Consider the following 23,096-nt stretch of genomic DNA (forward strand, 5'->3'; position numbering starts at 1 on the left):
TAACTGCCCACTGTGCAACTCAAACCAAGAAATGGATTCGGAACACCTCAAAATCTGTGCTTCAGTGGCTGGTCATGGTAATATCTCTGAAAAATATTGGAGTACAAGAGGTCAAATGACTTTATTGTCAAACGCCTGGCATTAGAAAAGAACAACAACATAATTGAAAACAACTGTATAATGACTACACATTAGTTAATATGCTAAATTCTTTAAATACTTCAAAGTCTCAAATGCAAGAGTAAGTAAGAACTTTGAAAAGCTCATGTGGTCACCATCTCTTCAGAAATAACTCGATGTTTTATCACTAGCAGTTAGTAAGAGAAGAAATTTGTTGTGCATATGACGTGCAAAAGACGTTAGAAAAATGGCAGTGCGAAGAACATGAATTAGGCTACATTTAAACCCAGAGAAATGTCTAGAAATGAATATTGGACGAGGAGAGATAGATATTGTTGTCATTAAAATTAAGGATTACATTTTAAAAGACGTCGAGGAAATAGATTATTTATGAAGCAGAATTACATGCACAGGAAAAATTCAAGAAGAATGCACTAATAGACATGGGATGGGTGCTAAATATTGCAATATTTTTTGGAATTGGGATATATTAAAGAAATCAAAATTATGTTGTATAAGTGGACCATGGTTGAAGAAGACATAAGTAGACTTCAAGCAGGAGAAATTAAGTTTTAAGAAGTAGAGAATGGGTAAAATCAGAAATGAAGTTGTTGGGCAGGCATCAGGAGTTCAAAAACTAAAGGACTAATGGAGAAAATGAGGTTAAAATGGTTCGGACATGTGAAGAGAATGATGGATGAAGAATGCTCAGAAGAGCCATGAAAATGACAGTGAAAGGCAGAAGAACCTTTGAAAGATCTAGGACCACGTGATTGGACCAAGTGAAATAGGACTGCAAAGAGGGGTTATAATTGAGAAAGAATCTATGAAGAGGAAACAGAAATTTGTGCGGGAGGCTATGTTCTGAAATAATCCATAACTAGAGACAATCGATTTTTTACGATTTTTTTTTTTTTTCACGAATTTCTCTAAGTCTCTTTCATACCTATAATAATTTTAACTCTCGACTCAATTATCAGAAATTCGTGAAACAAATCATTCGCGAAAATCGAGTATCCCTACCCATATCTAATTGGAAAACATATGATGATGCTGATGATGTTGACGCTGATTACGACAACCACAATTATTGTGTACTTTTTTTTTATATATTTCAATTTTTCATACAGTAATACTGACTAGGTACTGTAAAAGTGTTCCTACATTATATTCTATAATTTATAGTAATGAAGTGTTCTTAAAAATCTTGAGCAAGAATTATACTTCCATCTTTCATAGAGTAATGGATACTCACTATCACAAAAGAGTTATATCTAAATTATAGTAATAAATTGTACTTACAAATTTTGGGCAAGAAATATATGTGCATTCTTGTATATGTAATCCATGTAACGTGCTGGCCATGTCTGCATATGCTTCCTTCCCAAAACCAGAACTTTCTTTGACTTTGTCACAAAATGTTTCACAACGTGGTGTAACTGCAAAGTAGCAAATATTTAATTGTCAATTTCAGAAGAAATTAAAGATTAATATAAGTAAAAGGAAGAAAAATAAAGAAGGTAAACTTCCGAGTACTAAATGAGGCAGTAGAGCAAGTGAACAGCTTCAAATGCTTTGGGTATACTATAAGCAGTAACATGAGCTGTAGCCAGGAAGTCAAAAGGAGGATATCAATGGCAAAGAAAGCTTTTAATAGAAAAAGGAGCATCTTCTGCGGACCTCTGGAAAAAGAAATAAGAAAGATACTAGTGGAGTGCTTTGTGTGGAGTGTGGCATTGTATAGAGCAGAAGCATGGACATTATGACGAAGTGAAGCGAAACGAATAGAAGCATTTGAAATGTGGATATGGATAAGAATGGAGGGTGTGAAATGGACAGACAGAATAAGAAATGAAGCTGTGTTGGAAAAAGTGGGTGAAGAAAGAATGATCCTGAAACTGATCAGAAAGAGAAAAAGGAATTGGTTGGGTCACTGGCTGATAAGAAACTGCCTACTGAAGGATGTATTGAAATGAATGGTGAACAGGAGAAGAGTTCGAGACAGAAATAGATATCAGATGATACATGACATTAACATATATGGATCATATGAGGAGACAAAGAGGAAGGCAGAAAATAAGAAAGATTGGAGAAAGCTGGGTTTGCCCATGGGCAGAACATTTATGTATGTATGTATTTATTCACACTGCACTGGGTATATACCCGGTGGCAGTGGTAACTAATTACACTCAATAATGACAATAATAAACTTATTAATTAAAAATACAATAATGATAATACTAATAATTAATACTAATAATAATAATAATAATAATAATAATAATAATAATAACAACAATAGGGAATATACTAAATTAAATGAAACGATCACTTAAAATAACATTTGAAATATTCTAGTTTGTATCTTAAAACTAAGATCGAACTAAAATCCACGAGTATATGTTCATATCTGCACAAGTACCTTTCAACATTACACTCATTTCGCTGTCAACTCACTCACTGCACTGGAACTACGACACATTTCACTGATTCTATCCTGATTTCACTAACACTTCAAAAACATTTCACTGTTCAAATACTTTGCACTGCCACTATAACCTATACAGCTTCACTGACAGGAACACGTTTCACTTACACAGCACATTTCACTGACACGACATACTTCTTCACTGATACAACACACTTCACTGACACAACATAATTCTTCACTGATACAACACTTCAATAACAACATATCGTTTACACCCTTTAAGTACTGTGTATAATTACCGTCTATTAGTAAGGTCCTTAAGCCTATTTTTAAATACATTTTTGGTTGTTGGTAAAGCCTTTAGTAAGTCTGCAGGTAAAGCATTCCAGTCCCTGATAGTACGATTGAGAAAAGAAAACTTTCCAGTGTCCGTCCTCTGCCTTCTTTCCCTCAATTTATATGAGTGGTCGTTCCTTGAAGAGTAATTTGGCGGCTGCAATCTATTTTTTATTTCTTTCCAGGCAGGCTCACCTCTGTATGTTTTGAACAGTGTGCATAATCGAATTCGCGTTCTCCTGTCCGTGAGTGTGTCCCATTTTAATGGTGAATTTTTCCGACAACACTTAAGAGCCTGTTTTTGAATCTTTTCCAGTGTCTTAATATGTTCTAATCTGTAAGGATCCCAACATGCAGCACCATATTCCATTACTGGACGTACTAGTGATTTATATGCAATCTCTTTGGATTTATCAGAACCTTTTCTTAGTACCCTCATCACAAAGTGTATGTATGTATGTATGTATGTATGTATGTATGTATGTATGTATGTATGTATGTATGTATGTATGTATGTATGTATGTATGTATGTATGTATGTATGTATAAGTAAAATTTGATAAATTTTTTACACCTCTTTTTAACGTTAAGAAAAGGACACTTCTTTTACATAAAAAAATATGACATGCCACATAATTTTCTTAGTTGGATGACCTTCATGAGATATCAATGCACAGAGGAACACTGTTCACTTATCTTTGTTAGTAGAGAACAATTTACTCCAACCTAAGAAAACTAAGTCTAAAAATAATATCCATCATGTATTATTAATTAAATTGAATCAGTGAGGGAAGTGAAATGGTATGCATCGGTATGGAATACCGCTGCTGGTTTCTATGGCCAGAAAACATACTGTTCGTGAAAAACGACAAACTGTCACTCAAAAAATATGATCGTAAAAATTTGTTTATGTATTTCTTCACAGCAAAGAGTACTATCTGTTTGCTTCGTAAATCTAAACCACTTTCTTCTGGAACTATATTCAGTGTGTATTTAGACAGACCTATTTGATAAGTTAATCCCTGGAATGCTTACAATGGTAGTATTTCAAGTATAGACTGCTGTGGTCTGTAGCTTGTGGTAGCCATTGTTTTTACTACTCACTTCTATATTTTTTTACATACTATCCCTTTCTTTTCGTTTCTACTCCCTAATTCTCCCTTTTATTGCTTCTTTCCGTATATCTGAATCTACAATACTACTATCTACTACACTTTCAATACCCCTGCTGCTACTCCCAACTTCCAATTCACTTAATTTCGCTATTAATTTCTCTCCTTTTTACTTCTGATTTGATTCTGATATTCATTACTATAATTTATTGTTTCTATGTATGTCTAACTACACTCATTACACTTTCTTCTGACACTTGACATTTCCTTCTCTATTCTTGTTCTATCATTTTGTCACTCCTGTTTTTCTTCCACTCACTTTTTAGCACTCTTCTTCCTTGCTTACTATCAATTATTTTAGTGACTACACATTAACAACTCATCGTCACTACTTACACTCCTTACTCCGAGCCCCTCTGGATTTGTTACCCTCCTTTCTATCTTTTCCAAGCTCCTAATCACTTCTCTTATTTACATATTCCCTTTCCCATCCCTTTATGTAGATTTCTTAATGCCTTCTCTGCACTTTCCCTCATATTTGTTTGGATTAAATTTCTGCAATTTCGAAGGACAAAACTAAAATTCTTTCAATTATTTATCACAATACACTGCTTTCTTAAACTGATTGATAATATTATGAACTAAATCAATGACTTTCTTAAAACACGTCATGAAATATTTCATATAAAACAGGAAGCAAAAATGAACTATTAAACTTTTTTGTTTCAAATATCTTTAAAATTAATGACACTACTTATATAGGTCCAACCCAACAATGTTCAAATGTTTGCTTCTTGTGAAGATATCGTCCTGAAGATGAATAACTTCCAACTGCAAGTGTAATACTACCTTAGAGACATCAACATGGATTGGCAAATAATAGCCTAAAGGTTCACTCCCAAATATTGATATCACGAAATGCCTCCTGTGAAAATTTTGTAATTAAAATTTCCAATAAACAGTAGCATAGGTCAGTTGCTAAGGTGCTTGCCTGTCAACTCGGAGTGACATTCGGGCGTGGGTTCGATTCCCACTTGGGCTGATTGCCTGGTTGGATTTTTACGAGATTATCCCCAACCATAAGGCGAATGTCAGGTAATCTATGGCGAATTATCGGCCTTGTTTCGCCAAATACCATCTCGCTATCACCAATTCCATCTAGGTTTAAATAATGTAGTAGTTGATACAGCGTCGTTACACAGCCCTGCAGTATACGAGGCGCATCCAGAAAGTAAGTTTCCCTATTTTTTAAAAAAAGAACACACACTTTCAGGAAAACATTTATTGGCAACAGGTACAGCAATGTTTCAGCTATTTTTCAACTTAGCCACCATCAGAATTGAGACACTTGTCATATCGTGGGATCAACTTTTGTATCCCTCTGTCATATAACTCTGCCGCCTGTGAATGGAACCAGCGTATGACAGACGTCTTCAGCTCTTCGTCGTTGCCAAAACGCTCACCGGAGGACAGGAATTTCTTGAGGTGCAAGAAAACGTGAAAATCGCTAGGAGCAAGATCAGGACTGTAGGGTGAATGATCAAACAACTCCCAGCCAAAAACAGCTGCTGTGCGCCAAGCTGTATGTGGACGAGCATTGTCATGGAGGAGCACAACACCTGCAGTAAGCATTCCACGCCTCTTGTTTTGAATGGCACATCGCAATTTTCGCAGTGTTTCACAGTAACGGTCAGCGTTCACTGTTTCACCTCTTGGAAGGAAGTCAATGAGCAGAATGCCCTTCCTGTCCCAGAACACCGTGCACATCACTTTCCGTACCGACAGCGTCTGTTTGAATTTCGTCCTGACCGGAGATCCACTATGCCGCCAATGCATTGACTGCTGCTTGGTTTCCGGGGTGAAGTGAGAAATCCAAGTCTCATTGCCCGTGATGATCCTGTCGAGGAACTCGTCGCCGTCATCATGATACCATTGCAGAAATGTCAGAGTTGCTCCTAAACGTTGCATTTTGTGTTCGGGTGTCAGGTTTTTCGGCACCCACCTGGCACACACTTTTTTGAACAGCAGGTGCTTAGTGACAATCTCATGCAACAAGGATCGCGATATCTGCGGAAAATGGCTGCTCAGCTCCGTAATCGTGAAGCAACGGTTCTCCATGATGCATTGCCGCACCAGCTCAACACGATCATCATTGATGAGGGACGACCTTTGGAAAACTGCCTACACCAGCAACGCACCTTCTGCTTACTCATGATGTTCGGCCCATAGACCTGACAGAGCTGCCGATGAATTTCAATTGGCGCAATGCTTTGTGCATTAAAGAACTTTATCACCGACCAAACCTCGCAGGCGGCGGAAGAAGGAATAAGAGCTTCCATTTCGAACCACTGCTGCCACGCTACTGGCACCAGGCGGGACCTGTCCAGCTGGCATATGATTGATACGTCATAGATCTGTTACGCATGCACAATTGACACGGCTAATTACGTTTACTTTCAAGGGGAAAAAACTGGGGAAACTTACTTTCTGGATGCGCCTCGTATAATGACTACACCCCAACTCTGGCTACTAGCAACAGGCATCTATAATGAACACCGATCAAAATATCCCTCATTTCTCGCGAAAAACAATAACTGAATAAACTACAGTGGACTATAATGGATTTTATGTTGTCAGCAAACAGCTGGATACATTAAGAAGATTGATTGATTGATTGATAACAATCGTTAAATAACAAACCAAAGAAACAATTCCAATACACTTGTCCTTCCACTAATGTTAGCGTTAACAGACAAATTTCATAAAGATTCACTTACTGTTCCACCACTAAATGCAATAATTGTGCTACAAATGACTTTATGTCATCAGTTCACTTACTTCCTTTGAAAGAGATATTCTTCCTTATTAAACTTAAGTCACTGCTGTGCTCGTAACAACACAAGTGAGTACACTGAAGCATGTCCACAAACCGTGCAGATACAAGTGAACTAGAGGGCGAGAATTGAAAAGTTGGATCCTGCATATTCCAAATGCACTAAATTTGCCAACTGCTGATCTAATACTTGACGTATATGGGATTCACCAGGAATATTATTTCTTGGTATTGTAACATTTTAGGTTAAATATCAATATATTAGTTATATCAAAAACACTGAATAAAAGAACATACATACTATCTTCGCATAAAACTGTGGTGATGCCTTGTTTCCTGCTGCAAATGCAATATTTAATCCATCAATGACCATATCGTAGGGAGCACTCATTTTTACAAAATTCTGGAATTCTTTTAATTCTGCAGGTGTAGACTTCTTGAATATATCAGTACCAACCACAACCTTGTCCAAGAAAGCAGACTGCAGTCTTCCAAATTCACTGTTTGTTATCTTGAAGGGATTCAATGTTCTACGGCATGACTTGCAGATACCCCTAAAAAATAAAGCTACATAAAGAATACACTCTCAAGAATCTAAGAAATAATGTATGTACTATGACAAACAATGTACATGTGTAAAATTACTTTCTTTTTCTTTTATGTTATGCCCAAGATTTAAGTCGTACCAACACCTACAGAAGTGACATTGCAAATACAGTCCACTCCCGATAATTCGGGGTAATTAATGCACGAATTTCCACAAAATATCCAAAATCGCGAATTATCCGCAAATTTTTGTATTATTATTTACAGTCCAGTAAAAGTTACTCTGGCAGGTTTACTTAATAAAATACACTTCAGAAAAAAGTGCAAAAAGTGAAACAGTGTAAAACATTTTCAAACATCGACGAAATTTCCTATGTTACAGGCTCTAGCACATTGAACATTTTGCAATGAAATTAAGGTACATTTTAGCATTATGCTACATGCTACAAGACGTGCATACAGTTGGCAATGCTGGTCGAAAGATGTTGGAGTGGGAACAAAGAGATCATAACTCGAATTACTTTGTCCCCTTCCCCTCAAAAGGATCGTAAATTACCCGCAGAGTGAATTAACCTCACACGAATTATCGAAAGTCGACTGTAGTTCCAAAAGAAAATGGAGCTAAAGACACTTTTCACATACTACCTTACCATAATCAATTTTTAACAATTTTTGCATTAGTATTACAACATCTATTTCTAGGAATAGCTGCCTAAAAATAATGTCTTCATTCGACAGTAGAAGACATGATTTATAACCTGCCATATCTATATTTTTACACCACTTGTTCATGAATTATGCATTATTTTTTCAGCAGAGGTGTAGTCATACCTTCTGGAACCAGAGAGTGCCCTGATTCTTTATTTTTACTTTTTAAAATAATAATTGTTTTACTTGCGTCTTACTCAACTTTATATTTTATAAGAATAGATTAGTACAGTAAAATTCTCATAACCGGCAATACCAAAACAATGGCACTTTTGGCTATGCCAAAAAAAAAGTTTAAATCTGCCACATTGTCACAGTCTGGGCAGTGAGTTTTGGCACATTAGGAAGTTTGTACGAACTTTCATTTTCAGTGAATTTTTGAACCTAAAATGAGTGTATTATTTGTGCTGTGTGATGTGTTTTAATAAAGAAAAACCACACAGTTTTTATGTTTATTTAATTATGTTCAGGCCATCAGTGTTGCCACATTAGGAAGTTGGCACGAACTTTTGTTTTCAGTGAATATTCGAATCTAAAATTAATGTATTATTTATGTTGTGTGATGTGTTTTAATAAAGTAAAACCACACAGTTTTTATGTTTATTTAATTATGTTCAGGCCATCAGTGTTGCCACATTAGGAAGTTTGCACGAACTTTAGTTTTCAGTGAATACTCGAATCTAAAATTAATGTATTATTTGTGTTGTGTGATGTGTTTTAATAAAGAAAAACCACACAGCTTTTATGTTTATTTAATTATGTTCAGACCATCAATGTTGCCACATTAGGAAGTTGGCACGAACTTTTGTTTTCAGTGAATATTCGAATCTAAAATGAATGTATTATTTGTGTTGTGTGATGTGTTTTAATAAAGAAAAACCACACAGTTTTTATGTTTATTTAATTATGTTCAGGCCATCAGTGTTGCCACATTAGGAAGTTTGCACGAACTTTAGTTTTCAGTGAATACTCGAATCTAAAATTAATGTATTATTTGTGTTGTGTGATGTGTTTTAATAAAGAAAAACCACACAGCTTTTATGTTTATTTAATTATGTTCAGACCATCAATGTTGCCACATTAGGAAGTTGGCACGAACTTTTGTTTTCAGTGAATATTCGAATCTAAAATGAATGTATTATTTGTGTTGTGTGATGTGTTTTAATAAAGAAAAACCACACAGTTTTTATGTTTATTTAATTATGTTCAGGCCATCAGTGTTGCCACATTAGGAAGTTTGCAAAAACTTTTGTTTTCAGTGAATATTCGAATCTAAAATTAATGTATTATTTGTGTTGTGTGATGTGTTTTAATAAAGTAAAACTACACAGTTTTTATGTTTATTTAATTATGTTCAGGCCATCAATGTTGCCACATTAGGAAGTTTGCACAAACTTTTGTTTTCGGTGAATATTCGAATCTAAAATTAATGTATTATTTGTGTTGTGTGATGTGTTTTAATGAGGAAAATCCACACAGTTTTTATGTTTATTCAGTTACGAACAAGCGATAGAGAAATAAACTTCACATGGCTGGAGTTTCAACTTTTGGCACCATGAAATACGAACTTTCTTTCTTGTATATACTGGTATATATTCAATTATCCGGCAAAATCTTTTATCCGGAACTAGCCTGGTCCCTTTGGTGCTGGATAAGAGGGATTCTACTGTAATATGTATAATAACAGCAGAATAACTAATAATACATGCAATAATAATAATAATAATAATAATAATAATAATAATAATAATAATAATAGTAATAGTAATAATAGTAATAATAATAATAATAATAATAATAATAATAATAATAATAATAATAATAATAAACTTTTCACGAAGCGCACTGGTACTATTTTATTTATGACTACACTCCTGCTTTTCAGGATCCCTAATCATATATCATTGTACATTATGCTTGTACCTTGTTGCCAGTGTGGTATATTCTGCATGTAATTTGGAGTTAGAATTTTCTGTATCCATATACCAGTTTCGTATCCGGTCAACAACATCTAAAGTTGGAATCAAGTCATTCTCAACCAGAGCCATGAGAAGTTGTTCCTGAACCATCGCCCATCTCTTTAGTGGGTTGCTTTTGGAAGTTCTGTCGCAGTAATCCAGCCACGCATGGTAAACATCAGGCTTGACTCTGCGCCCCAGCTGCAACATCTCATCCAGCAGTTCAAAACTTAAACTCGGTTCATTATTATCAAATGCTGCTTTGATTAGTGCATTGTACTCAAGACCACCAGGAGAACAAGTCAACTTCACCATATCAAGAAGTTCAAGACCCTCTTTCCAACGCTTTGTGAGACACAGTCCAAGTATTGCACCTTCTGCAGTGTAGGCATCCAGAACAGAGCATCTGGACCGGAGATCTTCATACATGGAGAGCACAAGCTGTTCATCCACACCACTTGCTCGACAGTGATAGCACATCTTCATGAAATGTTTTATTGTTGCTATATTAAGCTTCTTGTTAGAAGATGATAAGTAATTCATGTATGATAAACCCACATTTCGTTGTGTGAACTTAGTGCAAAGTCCCATAATTATAGCGTCAATGTTGTATTCTTTCACTGACCTATTTGTAGTAAAAACTTTGTTCTTTACATCATCCCATTCTGGTGGTGAGAGTGGTTTCCCTTTCTTTATAACAGAAACAAGAATATCTTCTGTTTCCACATCACTGTCTTCGTCTTTATCACTGTTCAGTTCCTCGTCATCTGAAGGGGGAACAGCAGCTACTTTGCTCTTTGGGACTTTGCTTGAGAATGAACTTGCCTGACAGTGGAGCACGAATGTAGTCCTCACCCCTGGAAGTAGAGTACTGGAATACTCTCTGGTCCGCACTGCACTGACACTTCCAGTATAAATCACACCCTTCACTGCTGCAAAAGTTCGTAAACATCGTTGTAATGAAAGCATGTAATTCAGACGAGCAGACATGATGACTTCAACAACTGTCGTTTATTTTTCTGAAACAAGAGAAATCCAATTAAATTTAACTTTGTAAGTGAGGAAATTCGGGATTACTTTGTTGTATTACATAATATTCAGTAGCAGTTCATGGTATAATGTATAGGTAGTTGCAGTTAACTTTATATATTTTAACACTGTCCATTGTGTAAAATCAATATCCCGAATTTAAAAGAAAACTTACAAATTAAACCAAACCCTTTAACTCTATTAAATATAGAATATAATCTAAATTTAACAGAAGAAATGCTGAAATCAGAAGTAAACACTGAAATAATGAAACAATTGTCTTTAGAGACAATTAATATTAGGTACCCTCCACAAAACTGGCTTCATTTATACACCGACGGATCCTTGATCTCCAGAGAACAAGGTGCTGGTGCAGGTGTTACGTGCTGTCTCTTCTCACTTTATAGATCTCTTGGATATGGAACAACAAGTTTTGATGGTGAAATCATTGCAAAAAGTGAATGTCTCAGGAATCTTCTATGCCACATCAATAAATTTAGGAATGCAGTTATATTGTCAGACTCCAAAGTAGCTATTCTATCAATCATCTCTAAACACACACCTTCATCTCAAACAGCAGAAATAACTAAAATGCTCTCTCAATTAATATCACTCAATAAAATAATTGTATTCCAATGGATACCATCCCATTGTGGAATCCTGGGAAACGAGAATGCGGATGCTTTAGCGAAGAAGGGCAGCACTGCTACTTACAGACCTGTTACTAAATCTACGTATTACTCTGTGAAGAGATTTATTAAATCTACATACTTAGACTTCAACAAACAAAATTTGATAACTCAATCCCAAGAGAAAAAATGGAACTCTCTGCATCAAAATCCACAGTTAATTCCCCATTTGCCACGAAAATCGTCTGTAGCTGCATTTAGATTGGCAACAGGCCATGATTGTTTGGCCAAACACCTGCATAGAATTGGAATATATCAGTCCCTTAACTGCTCATTGTGCAACTCAAACCAAGAAATGGATTCGGAACACCTCAAAATCTATGCTTCAGTGGCTGGTCATGGTAATATCTTTGAAAAATATTGGAGTGCAAGAAGTCAAATGACTTTATTGTCAAACGCCTGGCATTAGAAAACAACAACAACAACAACAACACTGTCCATTGTGAAACTCAAACCAAGAAATGGATTCAGAACACCTCAAAATCTCTGCTTCAGTGGCTGACCATGACAATATCTTTGAAAAATATTGGAGTGCAAGAGGTCAAATGACTTTATTATCAAATGCCTGGCATTAGAAAACAACAACATTCTGAAAATGGCCTTCAAACCATGCAACACAGATTTTTTAAAACTGACACAAATTAATAATAATAATAGTAATAATAATAATAATAATAATAATAATAATAATAATAATAATAATTTCAATCTTCTTGTACAAATGTTAATAGTACATTAAATACTCGCATCATTTCTTTTGTACAATATTTTAGACTGTATAAATTATTTAAACCCAATATCAGTTATAATTTAAACACAACCCATTTTTAGATATTTGTCAATAAATTATGGAAAACTTCTGTCGTTGTTGCATAGAAAGTCTGAGACCTCTTAAATTAGAGTACTTAGGCATTAACACCAGTAGAAAAGAAGTGTTATTTCTCTAACATACACGAACTTTATGGAATGAATAATAAGAAATAATAGTACATTAAGGCATCAGCTTATCAAAATAATACACAATAGAAATTTTAGGTGGTAAGTCCTTACATTTTTTATGGAAATACATTGTACAAATAAAATAACGTTTGTTTTAAATTTCTGATTAAAAACAGAAGATGTATTAAGAAAATCAATTCTGAAACTATGTTACAGATGGAAACTCCTCTACTATAGTGTCAAATATTCTTATTCATGATCACTAGAGTTCACTTTGAGGATGATTTTCATCCAGCACTGGTTCAGAATCCAAAATATTTGTAAGACAGCATGCATTTTCTTGTTTTAAGAATTTCAATAATGAAATAATATCATTCTTCTTTAATAATTTTAAGCAAGGACGAGGGGAATTTTTTAGATTAAGTTCCACCTTTGGTGGTATATTATGTCCTACTGAAAAACTGAATGGCTAGAAAACGGTATTGTAAGTATATGATACTGCCAAAGACCCTGATGTATAAAACATGAGTGCAACATATGTTTGTATTGCGAATTTTGAACCTTTCGACTGACCACAGCACTTCACATAATGAACTCTCCTGCCATTTAGAGCCAATGAAATGAAATACAACTTTTACAGTCGATAGAGAAGACATGGAAGATTATGAAAATGCCACTGCCGGAATAACGGCTTAAGTAGAGTTAAGCTGTTATTGCACCCAGGGCTCAATTTATTTAATATGGCAGAGCCTTCTCTTTCGTCCAGCCAGATTAATTCAATACAATAGACTTACAGTAATTATTACAGTAAGCAACGAAACATGCAGAGTAGGAGGTTTCTTTCTACCATGAAATTACGAATAAAACATAACTATGTACAGAATTAATTGTTATTAAAGTAACATGAACAACTAAAATAAAAAAGATATTGTACATATATTGAATATCTTCTTCAAAAACACATAATCCTACTTGAAAAAAGAAGTTCATTCTATATTCTTTGTTACGGGTGAACTTACAGATAACTTTCTCATTGGAATTGAAAATGTTCTTGACGAAGTCTTTTTCTACTGAAAGCAATGTTCATCTACAAAGTGGACTGATGGCAGAAATACCACAATAATAGTGATTTGTTACAGCAGCCAGTGGAAAAAACAGCTCCTGTGGGTAAAAATCAATTGAATGCATTCCCTAAATATGTTGTTGTTTTCTAATGCCAGGCATTTGACAATAAAGTCATTTGACCTCTTGCACTCCAATATTTTTCAAAGATATTATCAAGGTCAGCCAATGAAGCACAGACTTTGAGGTGTTCCGAATCCATTTCTTGATTTGAATTGCACAGTGGGCAGTTAGGGGACTGATATATTCCAATTCTATGCAGGTGTTTGGCCAAACAATCATGGCCTGTTGCCAATCTAAATGCAGCTACAGACGTTTTTCGTGGTAAATCGGGAATTAACTGTAGATTATGATGCAGAGAGTTCCATTTTTTCCCTTGAGATTGTGTTATCAAATTGTCCTAAATATGTGGCAAGTTGTAGAGATAAAAGGAGTTCTCATGCAGATTAATCAACATAATTTTATGGCTTACAGCATGCTGGCACTCACATGGCAGGAGCTCACAAAGATGTAGTTCTGACAACATCTTGAAGAACACATTATTCAAGTCAGGTGTACACATCTGCATGCACACGGTGAAATGTCATCATTTCCCATAGACAGTGAAATATTGCTGCTAATGTTTTCAGAATATACTAAGGTGAAATTTGATTTATCTTAACCATGTAACCTACATCTTTGAAAATTTATACACATATCATACTACATATAAATAGTCTTTGTTCAAAATTATATGAATTATTAAAACTTTTATAAATTTAAACTCTTCATTTTTTAATCACTGTTACTCTCTAGCATCTATTAATGGTTTCTGGTTGTGCTAACTGATGGAGTTACAAGTCAACAATGTGATGTTGAAACTTGTGTTCAGGTTTCTGCCTATACTAGTTTCCATGTTTTAAAGTGACGAAACAGGAAGTAATTCTATAGGTGAGGAGTGAGTGCAGACTAGGGAAGTAGCTGGTACAGCATTGTCACATTGAATGAGAACGTAACTTTTCACTGAAGTTTACAATAGAAACATTCGTCTACTAGAAACAAATTGGCAATGCAATATCAACTGAGAATAGTACGATATTCTCTTGTTCAGTGTTACTAACACCGTGATTAAAAAAAAAAAGCATGGAATCAACATGAAAAGAAAGCGAAGAATATAAGACAGAAATAGAAATTACCTATGTAGCAAACAAGCCTCTACAGACAGTAACATAATGTCACTTTCTGTTTAATAATAATAATAATAATAATAATAATAATAATAATAATAATAATAATAATAATAATAATAATAATAATAATAATTTATTTTAGCTGGCAGAGTTAAGGCCGTAAGGCCTTCTCTTCCACTCAACCAGCAAAAAGTGTATATACATATGCATGAACTTACAAAGAATTCAACAATTTGATTAAGTGAGAGTTACATGTATACAAGAGTTATATACGAATTAAACAACAAAATATTATGAACTATTAATTAAACACTGAAATAAACTGTGTAGCAGAATTAAGCTAAAATACATAGAATGTAAATATACGTGGTACAGTCATTAAGTTCTAATACTGAGCGCATAGTGGCGTTGTGGTGCACTATAGCGCATAGGTGGCGCCATGGTATGATACCTTGTCAGTTAGTCTCTCGACCCAACAAGAGACAGTTGAGTGCATGCACTGTAAGCAGAACTACGGTCTTTGTTGTGACGGTGATTTGAATGCGCGCGTCAGAACTCGAGTATGTTGCAGTTTGAGCAACGGGCAAACGTCACGTTCTATCAGAAATTAGGCAAAACTGCTATAACCGATCATAACTGGAGACGAAACATGGTGTTTCCTTTACGATCCGCAACTGAAGCAACAATCTGCCACCTGGAAAACGCCATTATTTCCACGACAGAAAAATCCGCAACAAGACAGGTCAAAAGGCAAGGTGATGCTTTAACAGTTTTTTTATTCAAATGGAATTGTTCCCATAGAATTCATCCCACAAGGTGCAACTGTAGACAAGATCCTCTACAAAGAGATTCTTGGCCGTTTAAGCAATTCAGTTCGTCGTAAGCGTCCTGAGCTTTGACATAGGAAGAATTGGCTGTTGCTACACGACAACGCCCCTGCACATCGCTCCATCCTTGTCCAAGAGGAACATGCAAGGCAACAGGTCGCTGTTTTGCCACACCCTCCGTACTCACCTGATCTCGCACCATGCGATTTTTTTTCTCTTTCCCCTCATGAAATCAATCCTAGGAGGGCGTAATTTTTATGCGGCCGAAAAGGTCATGACTGCCACAAGAGAAGCCGTACAGCATCTTCCTGCCAACATCTTTCAGCGGTGCTTCCAGCAGCTACACCAACGTTGGCAGACGTGCATAGCGGCCAACGGCGACTATATTGAGGGAGGATGTCGATCTGTTTAAGTGTACGCCGTATCACGCGGCATCTTCTGAGACATCCAGATTCTTGTGGGTGCCTACCCTTCAGGCGTCAGTGTCAGAACTTAATGACTGTACCACGTATTTCAAATAATATTAGATAGTAGAAAGAGATTATTATGAGACAATTTTGAAAATACAGCACTATCAGGATGATGTCTAAAGAATGAAGTAACAATGTAGTCAGTGATAGTTTAAATCAGTAAGATTGGAGTGAAATGTTAATAAGGTTATCTTTTAAGCTGTTTTTAAAGGTGTTTATTGTCTTGCAGCCCCTAATACTTTGTGGCAAGGAATTCCATTGACGCGAGGTGGATACTGTAAAAGATGATGAATAACAAGATGTTCTATGAAGAGGTATACTTAGCGTGCCACAGATAAGTGATCTGGTATTTACGTCGTGGTTAGAGTATAGATTAGGACAACGAGACGAAAGGTAATTTGGTGATGAGGTGTGCAGAATTCGATAGAGTAAAGACAAAGAGTGTAAAGTTCTGCGTTCTTTAAATTGGAGCCATGAAAGACTTGCGAAGGATGGTGATATGTGATCATATCCAATATATGCCAATGTAGGTATACATTTGATCAAAAACTGGCTTGATGCAAATTTGCTATCTCTAAATATAACTAAAACTACTTTGGTGCCATTTTCTTTAACAGTCTCTGGATTGAACAAATTGAAATCACTTTCTCATTTAAAATTAATAATCCACAACTCATTTTGTAAACTCTCTACAACCTGTAAATGCCCTTGCCTGAAAGAATCTGTAGATGTGAAATACCTGGGAATTATTGTTGATCAGCACTTGAAATGGGATATACAAATCACCTTTTTATGTAACAGGATACGTAAAACAATTTACAAATTTGTAAACCTTCGCCATTACTTGCCTACTCATGTATTACATTTGGTTTATTTGGCTATAGTTGAATCTGTTATCCAATATGATATAATTGGATGGGGAGGCATTATAAAAATTGCTCTTTTTCCTCTAATTATGTTGCAAAAACGTATAATCAAAATTTGTTTGAAAAGGCGACTGGATTATCCAACAAATTTGATCCATTCCGAATTGAATGTTTTTAGAATTGACCAAATTTATAAATACTCTTTAATGAAATTCTATCATAAAAATAGAATGAAATTTGTAGCTCAACCACATGCTCATAATACAAGACGAAATGAAATTCTTAAATTAGTTGAACCTAAATGTTTCACATCTGCTGCTTTGCTACACAGTACAAATTATGGTCCACGTCTATATAATTCGATAATAAAATTTCATCCAGAATTGACTACTTTAAGCAATGAAATCTTCAGATCCAGAATTAAAAAATTTATGACAGACTTCCCTGTATATATATTATGTACCATGTATTGTAAAACAAGTTTATTTCTATCCTAAGTGTATTTTTCTATTTTATCTTGGTTACTATATCAACATGACCTGCACTAATTATACTACTAATAATAATTTAATATTAATCCATCAATCTAAACATCGTCTCTTTTTTCACTCAGTTATTATTAGTATTATTATTTACTAATTTTATTATCATCTTTATGTGAGCTTTTTTCTTAAGTATTTTGTCTACAAAGTATGTGTATCTATGTAACAAACTGTCCCCGAACACGAGCTTTGCTCTTTAGGGGTATTTTAATGTAACGTTTTTATGTATATGTTATTATTAAATAAAATCTATCTAAATCTAAATATCGTCGGATGATGCACACGTATCTGACGCACATATTCTGAGCTCGCTGTAACTTGCCTGACAATTCAGAACTTAGGTCACTTAACAAAACATCACAATAATCGAAGTGCGGCATTACTAGGGTTTGTACTAGGGTAAGTTTTAGTTGCTGGGGCAAGAAGTTTCTCAAGCGACTCAAACAGTGAATGGAGGAACAGATTTTTTTTATCGTTTCTTTAACTTGAAAATTCCAACTTAGATTATTATCAAAAAAGAAGCCAAGATTTTTTACGACAGATGAATAAGGGATTAGCGTGTTGTTATGGGTAACAACTGAAAGATTACTGTTATTAAGGGAGTTAAGTAAATGCTTATGTCCAATAATTATAGCTTGAGTCTTACTTGGGTTAAGTGCAAGTCCGAAATTGGCCGCCCAAGTGGAGACAGTGGCTAGGTCACAATTTAACTTGTCAATCGAATCATTGATCGTTTATTGCTTCATAAGGTGAAAACTAGAATAGAGATAGACCTGATATCGTCACTACACCTTCAAAATATGCTATGTACATTTAAGCAGATTTTTCAGGAGAAAGAAAGAAACATTATAACTTTTAATTTCTTTAATTTTGAAAGTTACTTTCGGTAGAATTTTATCATGTTTCATGTAGTGAATGAAATTCTACCGAAAGTAGCTTTGAAAATCAAGGGCACTAAAAGTGATAATGCCATTTTATTTCTCCTGAAATCTGTTTAAATGCAAATAACGGATTTTGGATGTGCTGCGATGATATAATGTAATTTGTATTTTGAAGACTGATTAATTAATAACCCACCACACTCACAATAACATTTACAAACATATAAATTTCCAGACTCAAGACACGAAGAATACCTTTCTTCTTCAAGGAATATTCCCCAAAAGCTGAGCCCGGGAATCGAATCCGTTATTTTCTTATAGATATTTTGGTAACATCCTGTTTATTTGTTTGTGTAAATGATACATTTAAGTTTGGTTCTGGTATCATGTCTGCAAGTTTAGCAACTGAGGTTCTCTTAATGGAATACTGCTGAAAAAATATAATAAGTACCTTATTCGTCTTTTACTTTTTCTATTTTTACATTTTTGTTGCCTTCATTATAAAAAAAAAAAAACTGAACAATACATATCTTCTGTATCTTCTGAGAGGTCAGGAACACTTCTTTCAAAGTTTCTTTCTATTTACTGACTTGGCAACATCCCGCTTTTATTGGCAGTGAATAATTTCTGTAACAGAAAACAACAAATAATCAAATAAACTTATAAACATGAAGTAGGTAAACGAAATGAACATACAAAGAAATGAAAAGAAAATATCTTATGATAATACTAGTAAACACTTAACCGACACAGTATTCTCAACTTCTGAATGGCAGTAAATGTAAAAGAAGCCATCACACATAAGAAATTCTTCGTTATATTTTACTAATGTAACCAACTGCACTAATTACAGAATGAAAGTATGCTAATTTAAGGTGTTCACACCAGCAATAGAAGATAATGATCCTGATGCATAACAGGAAATGCTCAAGTTAGGAAAACTTAATATCGTAACTGCGGCTTCAAAAACTGTTAACTTATTTGCATTTAAACAGATTTTTCAGAAGAAAGGGAAATACAAGATTGTTATGTAATGATTGAAATTAAACCGAAAGTAGCATTAAAAACCAAGAGAATTAAGAGTGATAATGTTTTTTTTTATTCTCCTGAAAACTTTGTTTAAATGCACATAGCGGATTTTGGAGATGCAGCAGTGATATATTCTATGACTGTTTTCCAGTTCAAGTGATTATCAAAATCGAAATTAAAGAATACTGTTGTTATAATACCTAGATTGGAATAAATTTCATTTAATCTAACTCTGAAGGAAAACTATACGATAATTCTGTACAACGATTAATTTGAATGCACTGCTATTAGTATAAATGTATTTAAGATCCAGATGAATTCTTTTAAGGACCATAGAATGAATTCGTATTTTAGCAATGCTGCAACGTACAAATGGAGGAAATGTAGTATTTACAGAGTCATTCTGTTGCAAACATGGTGAGCTCAGAATACCATATGAGGTTGTGAGAGCAAGGAGATTGAAGACGAAGTAGTCCTAGTGGATTTTCGATCGCCCCTCATTTTTTCTTTCGTTGTCGGTGCGTGTAACTCAACTAGAAGCCAAATAGGTAAATAAATCATATCTATCTTTGGTAGCGCTCTTGTACAGAAATACCAAATATGTACTATTATATTATGTAGGTTTATTAAATTTGATGACATTAGTTACATAAACATTACTTACTTACTTACAAATGGCTTTTAAGGAACCCGAAGGTTCATTGCCGCCCTCACATAAGCCCGCCATCAGTCCCTATCCTGTGCAACATTAATCCAGTCTCTATCATCATATCCCACCTCCCTCAAATCCATTTTAATATTATCCTCTCATCTACGTCTCGGCCTCCCCAAAGGTCTTTTTCCCTCCGGTCTCCCAACTAACACTCTATATGCATTTCTGGATTTGCCCATACGTGCTACATGCCCTGCCCATCTCAAACGTCTGGATTTAACGCTCCTAATTACGTCAGGTGAAGAATACAATGCGTGCAGTTCTGCGTTGTGTAACTTTCTCCATTCTCATGTAACTTCATCCTGCTTAGCCACAAATATTTTCCTAAGTACCTTATTCTCAAACACCCTTAACCTATGTTCCTCTCTCAGAGTGAGAGTCCAAGTTTCACAACCATACAGAACAACCAGTAATATAAATGTTTTATAAATTCTAACTTTCAGATTTTTTGACAGCAGACTAGATGATAAAAGCTTCTCAACCGAATAATAACAGGCATTTCCCATATTTATTCTGCGTTTAATTTCCTCTCAAGTGTCATTTATATTTGTTACTGTTGCTCCAAGATATTTGAATTTTTCCACCCCTTCGAAGGATAGATCTCCAATTTTTATATTTTCATTTCGTACAATATTCTGGTCACGAGACATAATCATATACTTTGTCTTTTCGGGATTTACTTCCAAACCTATCTCTTTACTTGCTTCAAGTAAAATTTCCGTGTTTTCCCTAATCGTTTGTGGATTTTCTCCTAACATATTCACGTCATCCGCATAGACAAGAAGCTGATGTAACCTGTTCAATTCCAAACCCTGCCTGTTATCCTGAACTTTCCTAATGGCATATTCTAAAGCGAAGTTAAAAAGTAAAGGTGATAGTGCATATCCCTGCTTTAGCCCGCAGTGCATTGGAAAAGCATCAGATAGAAACTGACCTATACGGACTCTGCTGTATGTTTCACTGAGACACATTTTAATTAATCGAACTAGTTTCTTGGGAATGCCAAATTCAATAAGAATATCATATAATACTTCCCTCTTAACCGAGTCATATGCCTTTTTGAAATCTATGAATAACTGATGTACTGTACCCTTATACTCCCATTTTTTCTCCATTATCTGTTGAATACAAAAAAACTGATCAATAGTCGATCTATTACGCCTAAAACCGCACTGATGATCCCCAATAGTTTCATCTACGTACGGAGTTAATCTTCTCAAAAGAATATTGGACAAAATTTTGTACGACGTCAACAAAAGTGATATTCCTCGAAAGTTACCACAGTTGGTTTTGTCCCCCTTCTTAAAAATAGGTACAATTATGGACTCCTTCCATTGTTGTGGTACAATTTCCTTTTCCCAAATAGCAAGTACAAGTTTATAAATTTCGCTATATAATGCACTTCCACCCTCTTGTATTAATTCTGCTGGAATTTGATCGATACCTGGAGACTTGTACTTTTTCAGATTTGTTACATAAACATTAAGTGCCCGAATCTATTCTATGTATGTTATCCCACTATACCCTAGTCTCGTACCCTCCTGTTAGGTTAGGTAAACGAAGAGAGAAAGAATTTCAGGCTAAATCTGAAAGAACAGATCGCCAGTATGGGAAGTTATCCTCGTCCTCGCCGCATGCTCCCCACATGGCAGCTGCTCTCTCTATCTACTGTCTACCCCCTCGCCGGGGGCTCACTCCCAATATGCATTCGGCACTCACATATTTAGCATAACACAACACACAACAAACCTAAATTACACCTAATAACTAGCTCAATTCCGCCAAAATTAAATGTGCAATCGATTTCATTTAAGCATCATTAAGATAAATTTATTTAGGACTAGGCCTACTATACTACTTTATGTTTATGAGTAGCCTATACTCAATGTCGCTCAGTCATTGTTACAAAATTAGACCTACGGCCTATACTTAAAATTGATAAGCATCAATTACTCTTTAAGAACGAACAGCTACTGCTCCTAAGCTTTCTAAACATGACAAGAAAAGCAAAATTATAAAATCTTAGCTAAGTACGCCTAAGTTACTTCATACCGGTATCTATATTTTGTGATAAATTGTAAGCGGTACCACATCAATTCTGAATATACTGTACCATGTTAATAACTTATTTTCAGCGTTACTTTCTGAAGTACTTTTTAAGGACAGCCTTGGGAAATTGTTATTGAATGACTGAGTGTTGACCAGTTTTACAAAATCTGCATACAGAACAAATATTATATGTTAACTAATAATCATAATTTCATTCAGATGTAATTCTTCATAAAGACAGAAGACATCTAAGAGCACACGGCATTATAGTAATCTATGTTATGGAAAAGTATAAAAAAAAAAACAGCAAAAATTCATTTTGGACTTAATTATAGAATCGTCGATCTCGCTACGTACAATATATATTTCGGTGCATTTTCATAATTGCATATGACACAATAATAAGCACAGTCAATCTTTAAGTAGTACAAACTTGAAACTCTACGATTGTAAATAACTTAACCTCTCACAACACCCATAACACTAGCACCGCCATTGTGATGAATCAGTGTAGCCAATATGTACACTTTTTGAAAATATATACCTCATACCTAATATTTCCCTTCTTGTACCATAATTTCTTTCCAATCAATCCATCAATCAATAATAATAATTATAATTAACATCATCATCATCAGCTTCAAGGATTTGGACCATGTTGGTCCGTTCCGACTACATTCAGAAATTGGCAATAGGCATAATAATAATAATAATAATAATAATAATAA

General features: G+C 34.8%; 1 protein-coding gene across 6 annotated transcripts in view; it reads right to left on the reverse strand.

Annotated features, from left to right (window-relative positions):
* mldr (mitochondrial ribonuclease P catalytic subunit) overlaps window positions 1–22,893 on the reverse strand; it is a 31,321-nt gene extending 8,428 nt beyond the window's left edge. The window contains exons 1-5 of one of the 6 annotated variants that reach the window (XM_069823442.1): window positions 22,832–22,893; window positions 19,030–19,205; window positions 10,010–11,063; window positions 7,134–7,386; window positions 1,423–1,559 (exon numbers count right to left, since the gene is read on the reverse strand). In XM_069823442.1, coding sequence (XP_069679543.1) covers window positions 1,423–1,559; window positions 7,134–7,386; window positions 10,010–11,034 — 1,415 coding nt within the window. In that variant the 5' untranslated portion in view covers window positions 11,035–11,063; window positions 19,030–19,205; window positions 22,832–22,893. Of the gene's footprint in view, window positions 1–1,422; window positions 1,560–7,133; window positions 7,387–10,009; window positions 11,064–19,029; window positions 19,206–22,432; window positions 22,609–22,725 lie in introns of those variants that run through there. The other 5 variants (XM_069823447.1, XM_069823441.1, XM_069823443.1 and 2 more) reach the window with 5 other exon arrangements.
* Window positions 22,894–23,096: the final 203 nt, after the last annotated feature.

This window comes from Periplaneta americana, chromosome 4 (genome assembly GCF_040183065.1).
Source record: "Periplaneta americana isolate PAMFEO1 chromosome 4, P.americana_PAMFEO1_priV1, whole genome shotgun sequence".
In the NCBI taxonomy this organism is placed as follows: Eukaryota; Metazoa; Arthropoda; class Insecta; order Blattodea; family Blattidae; genus Periplaneta; species Periplaneta americana.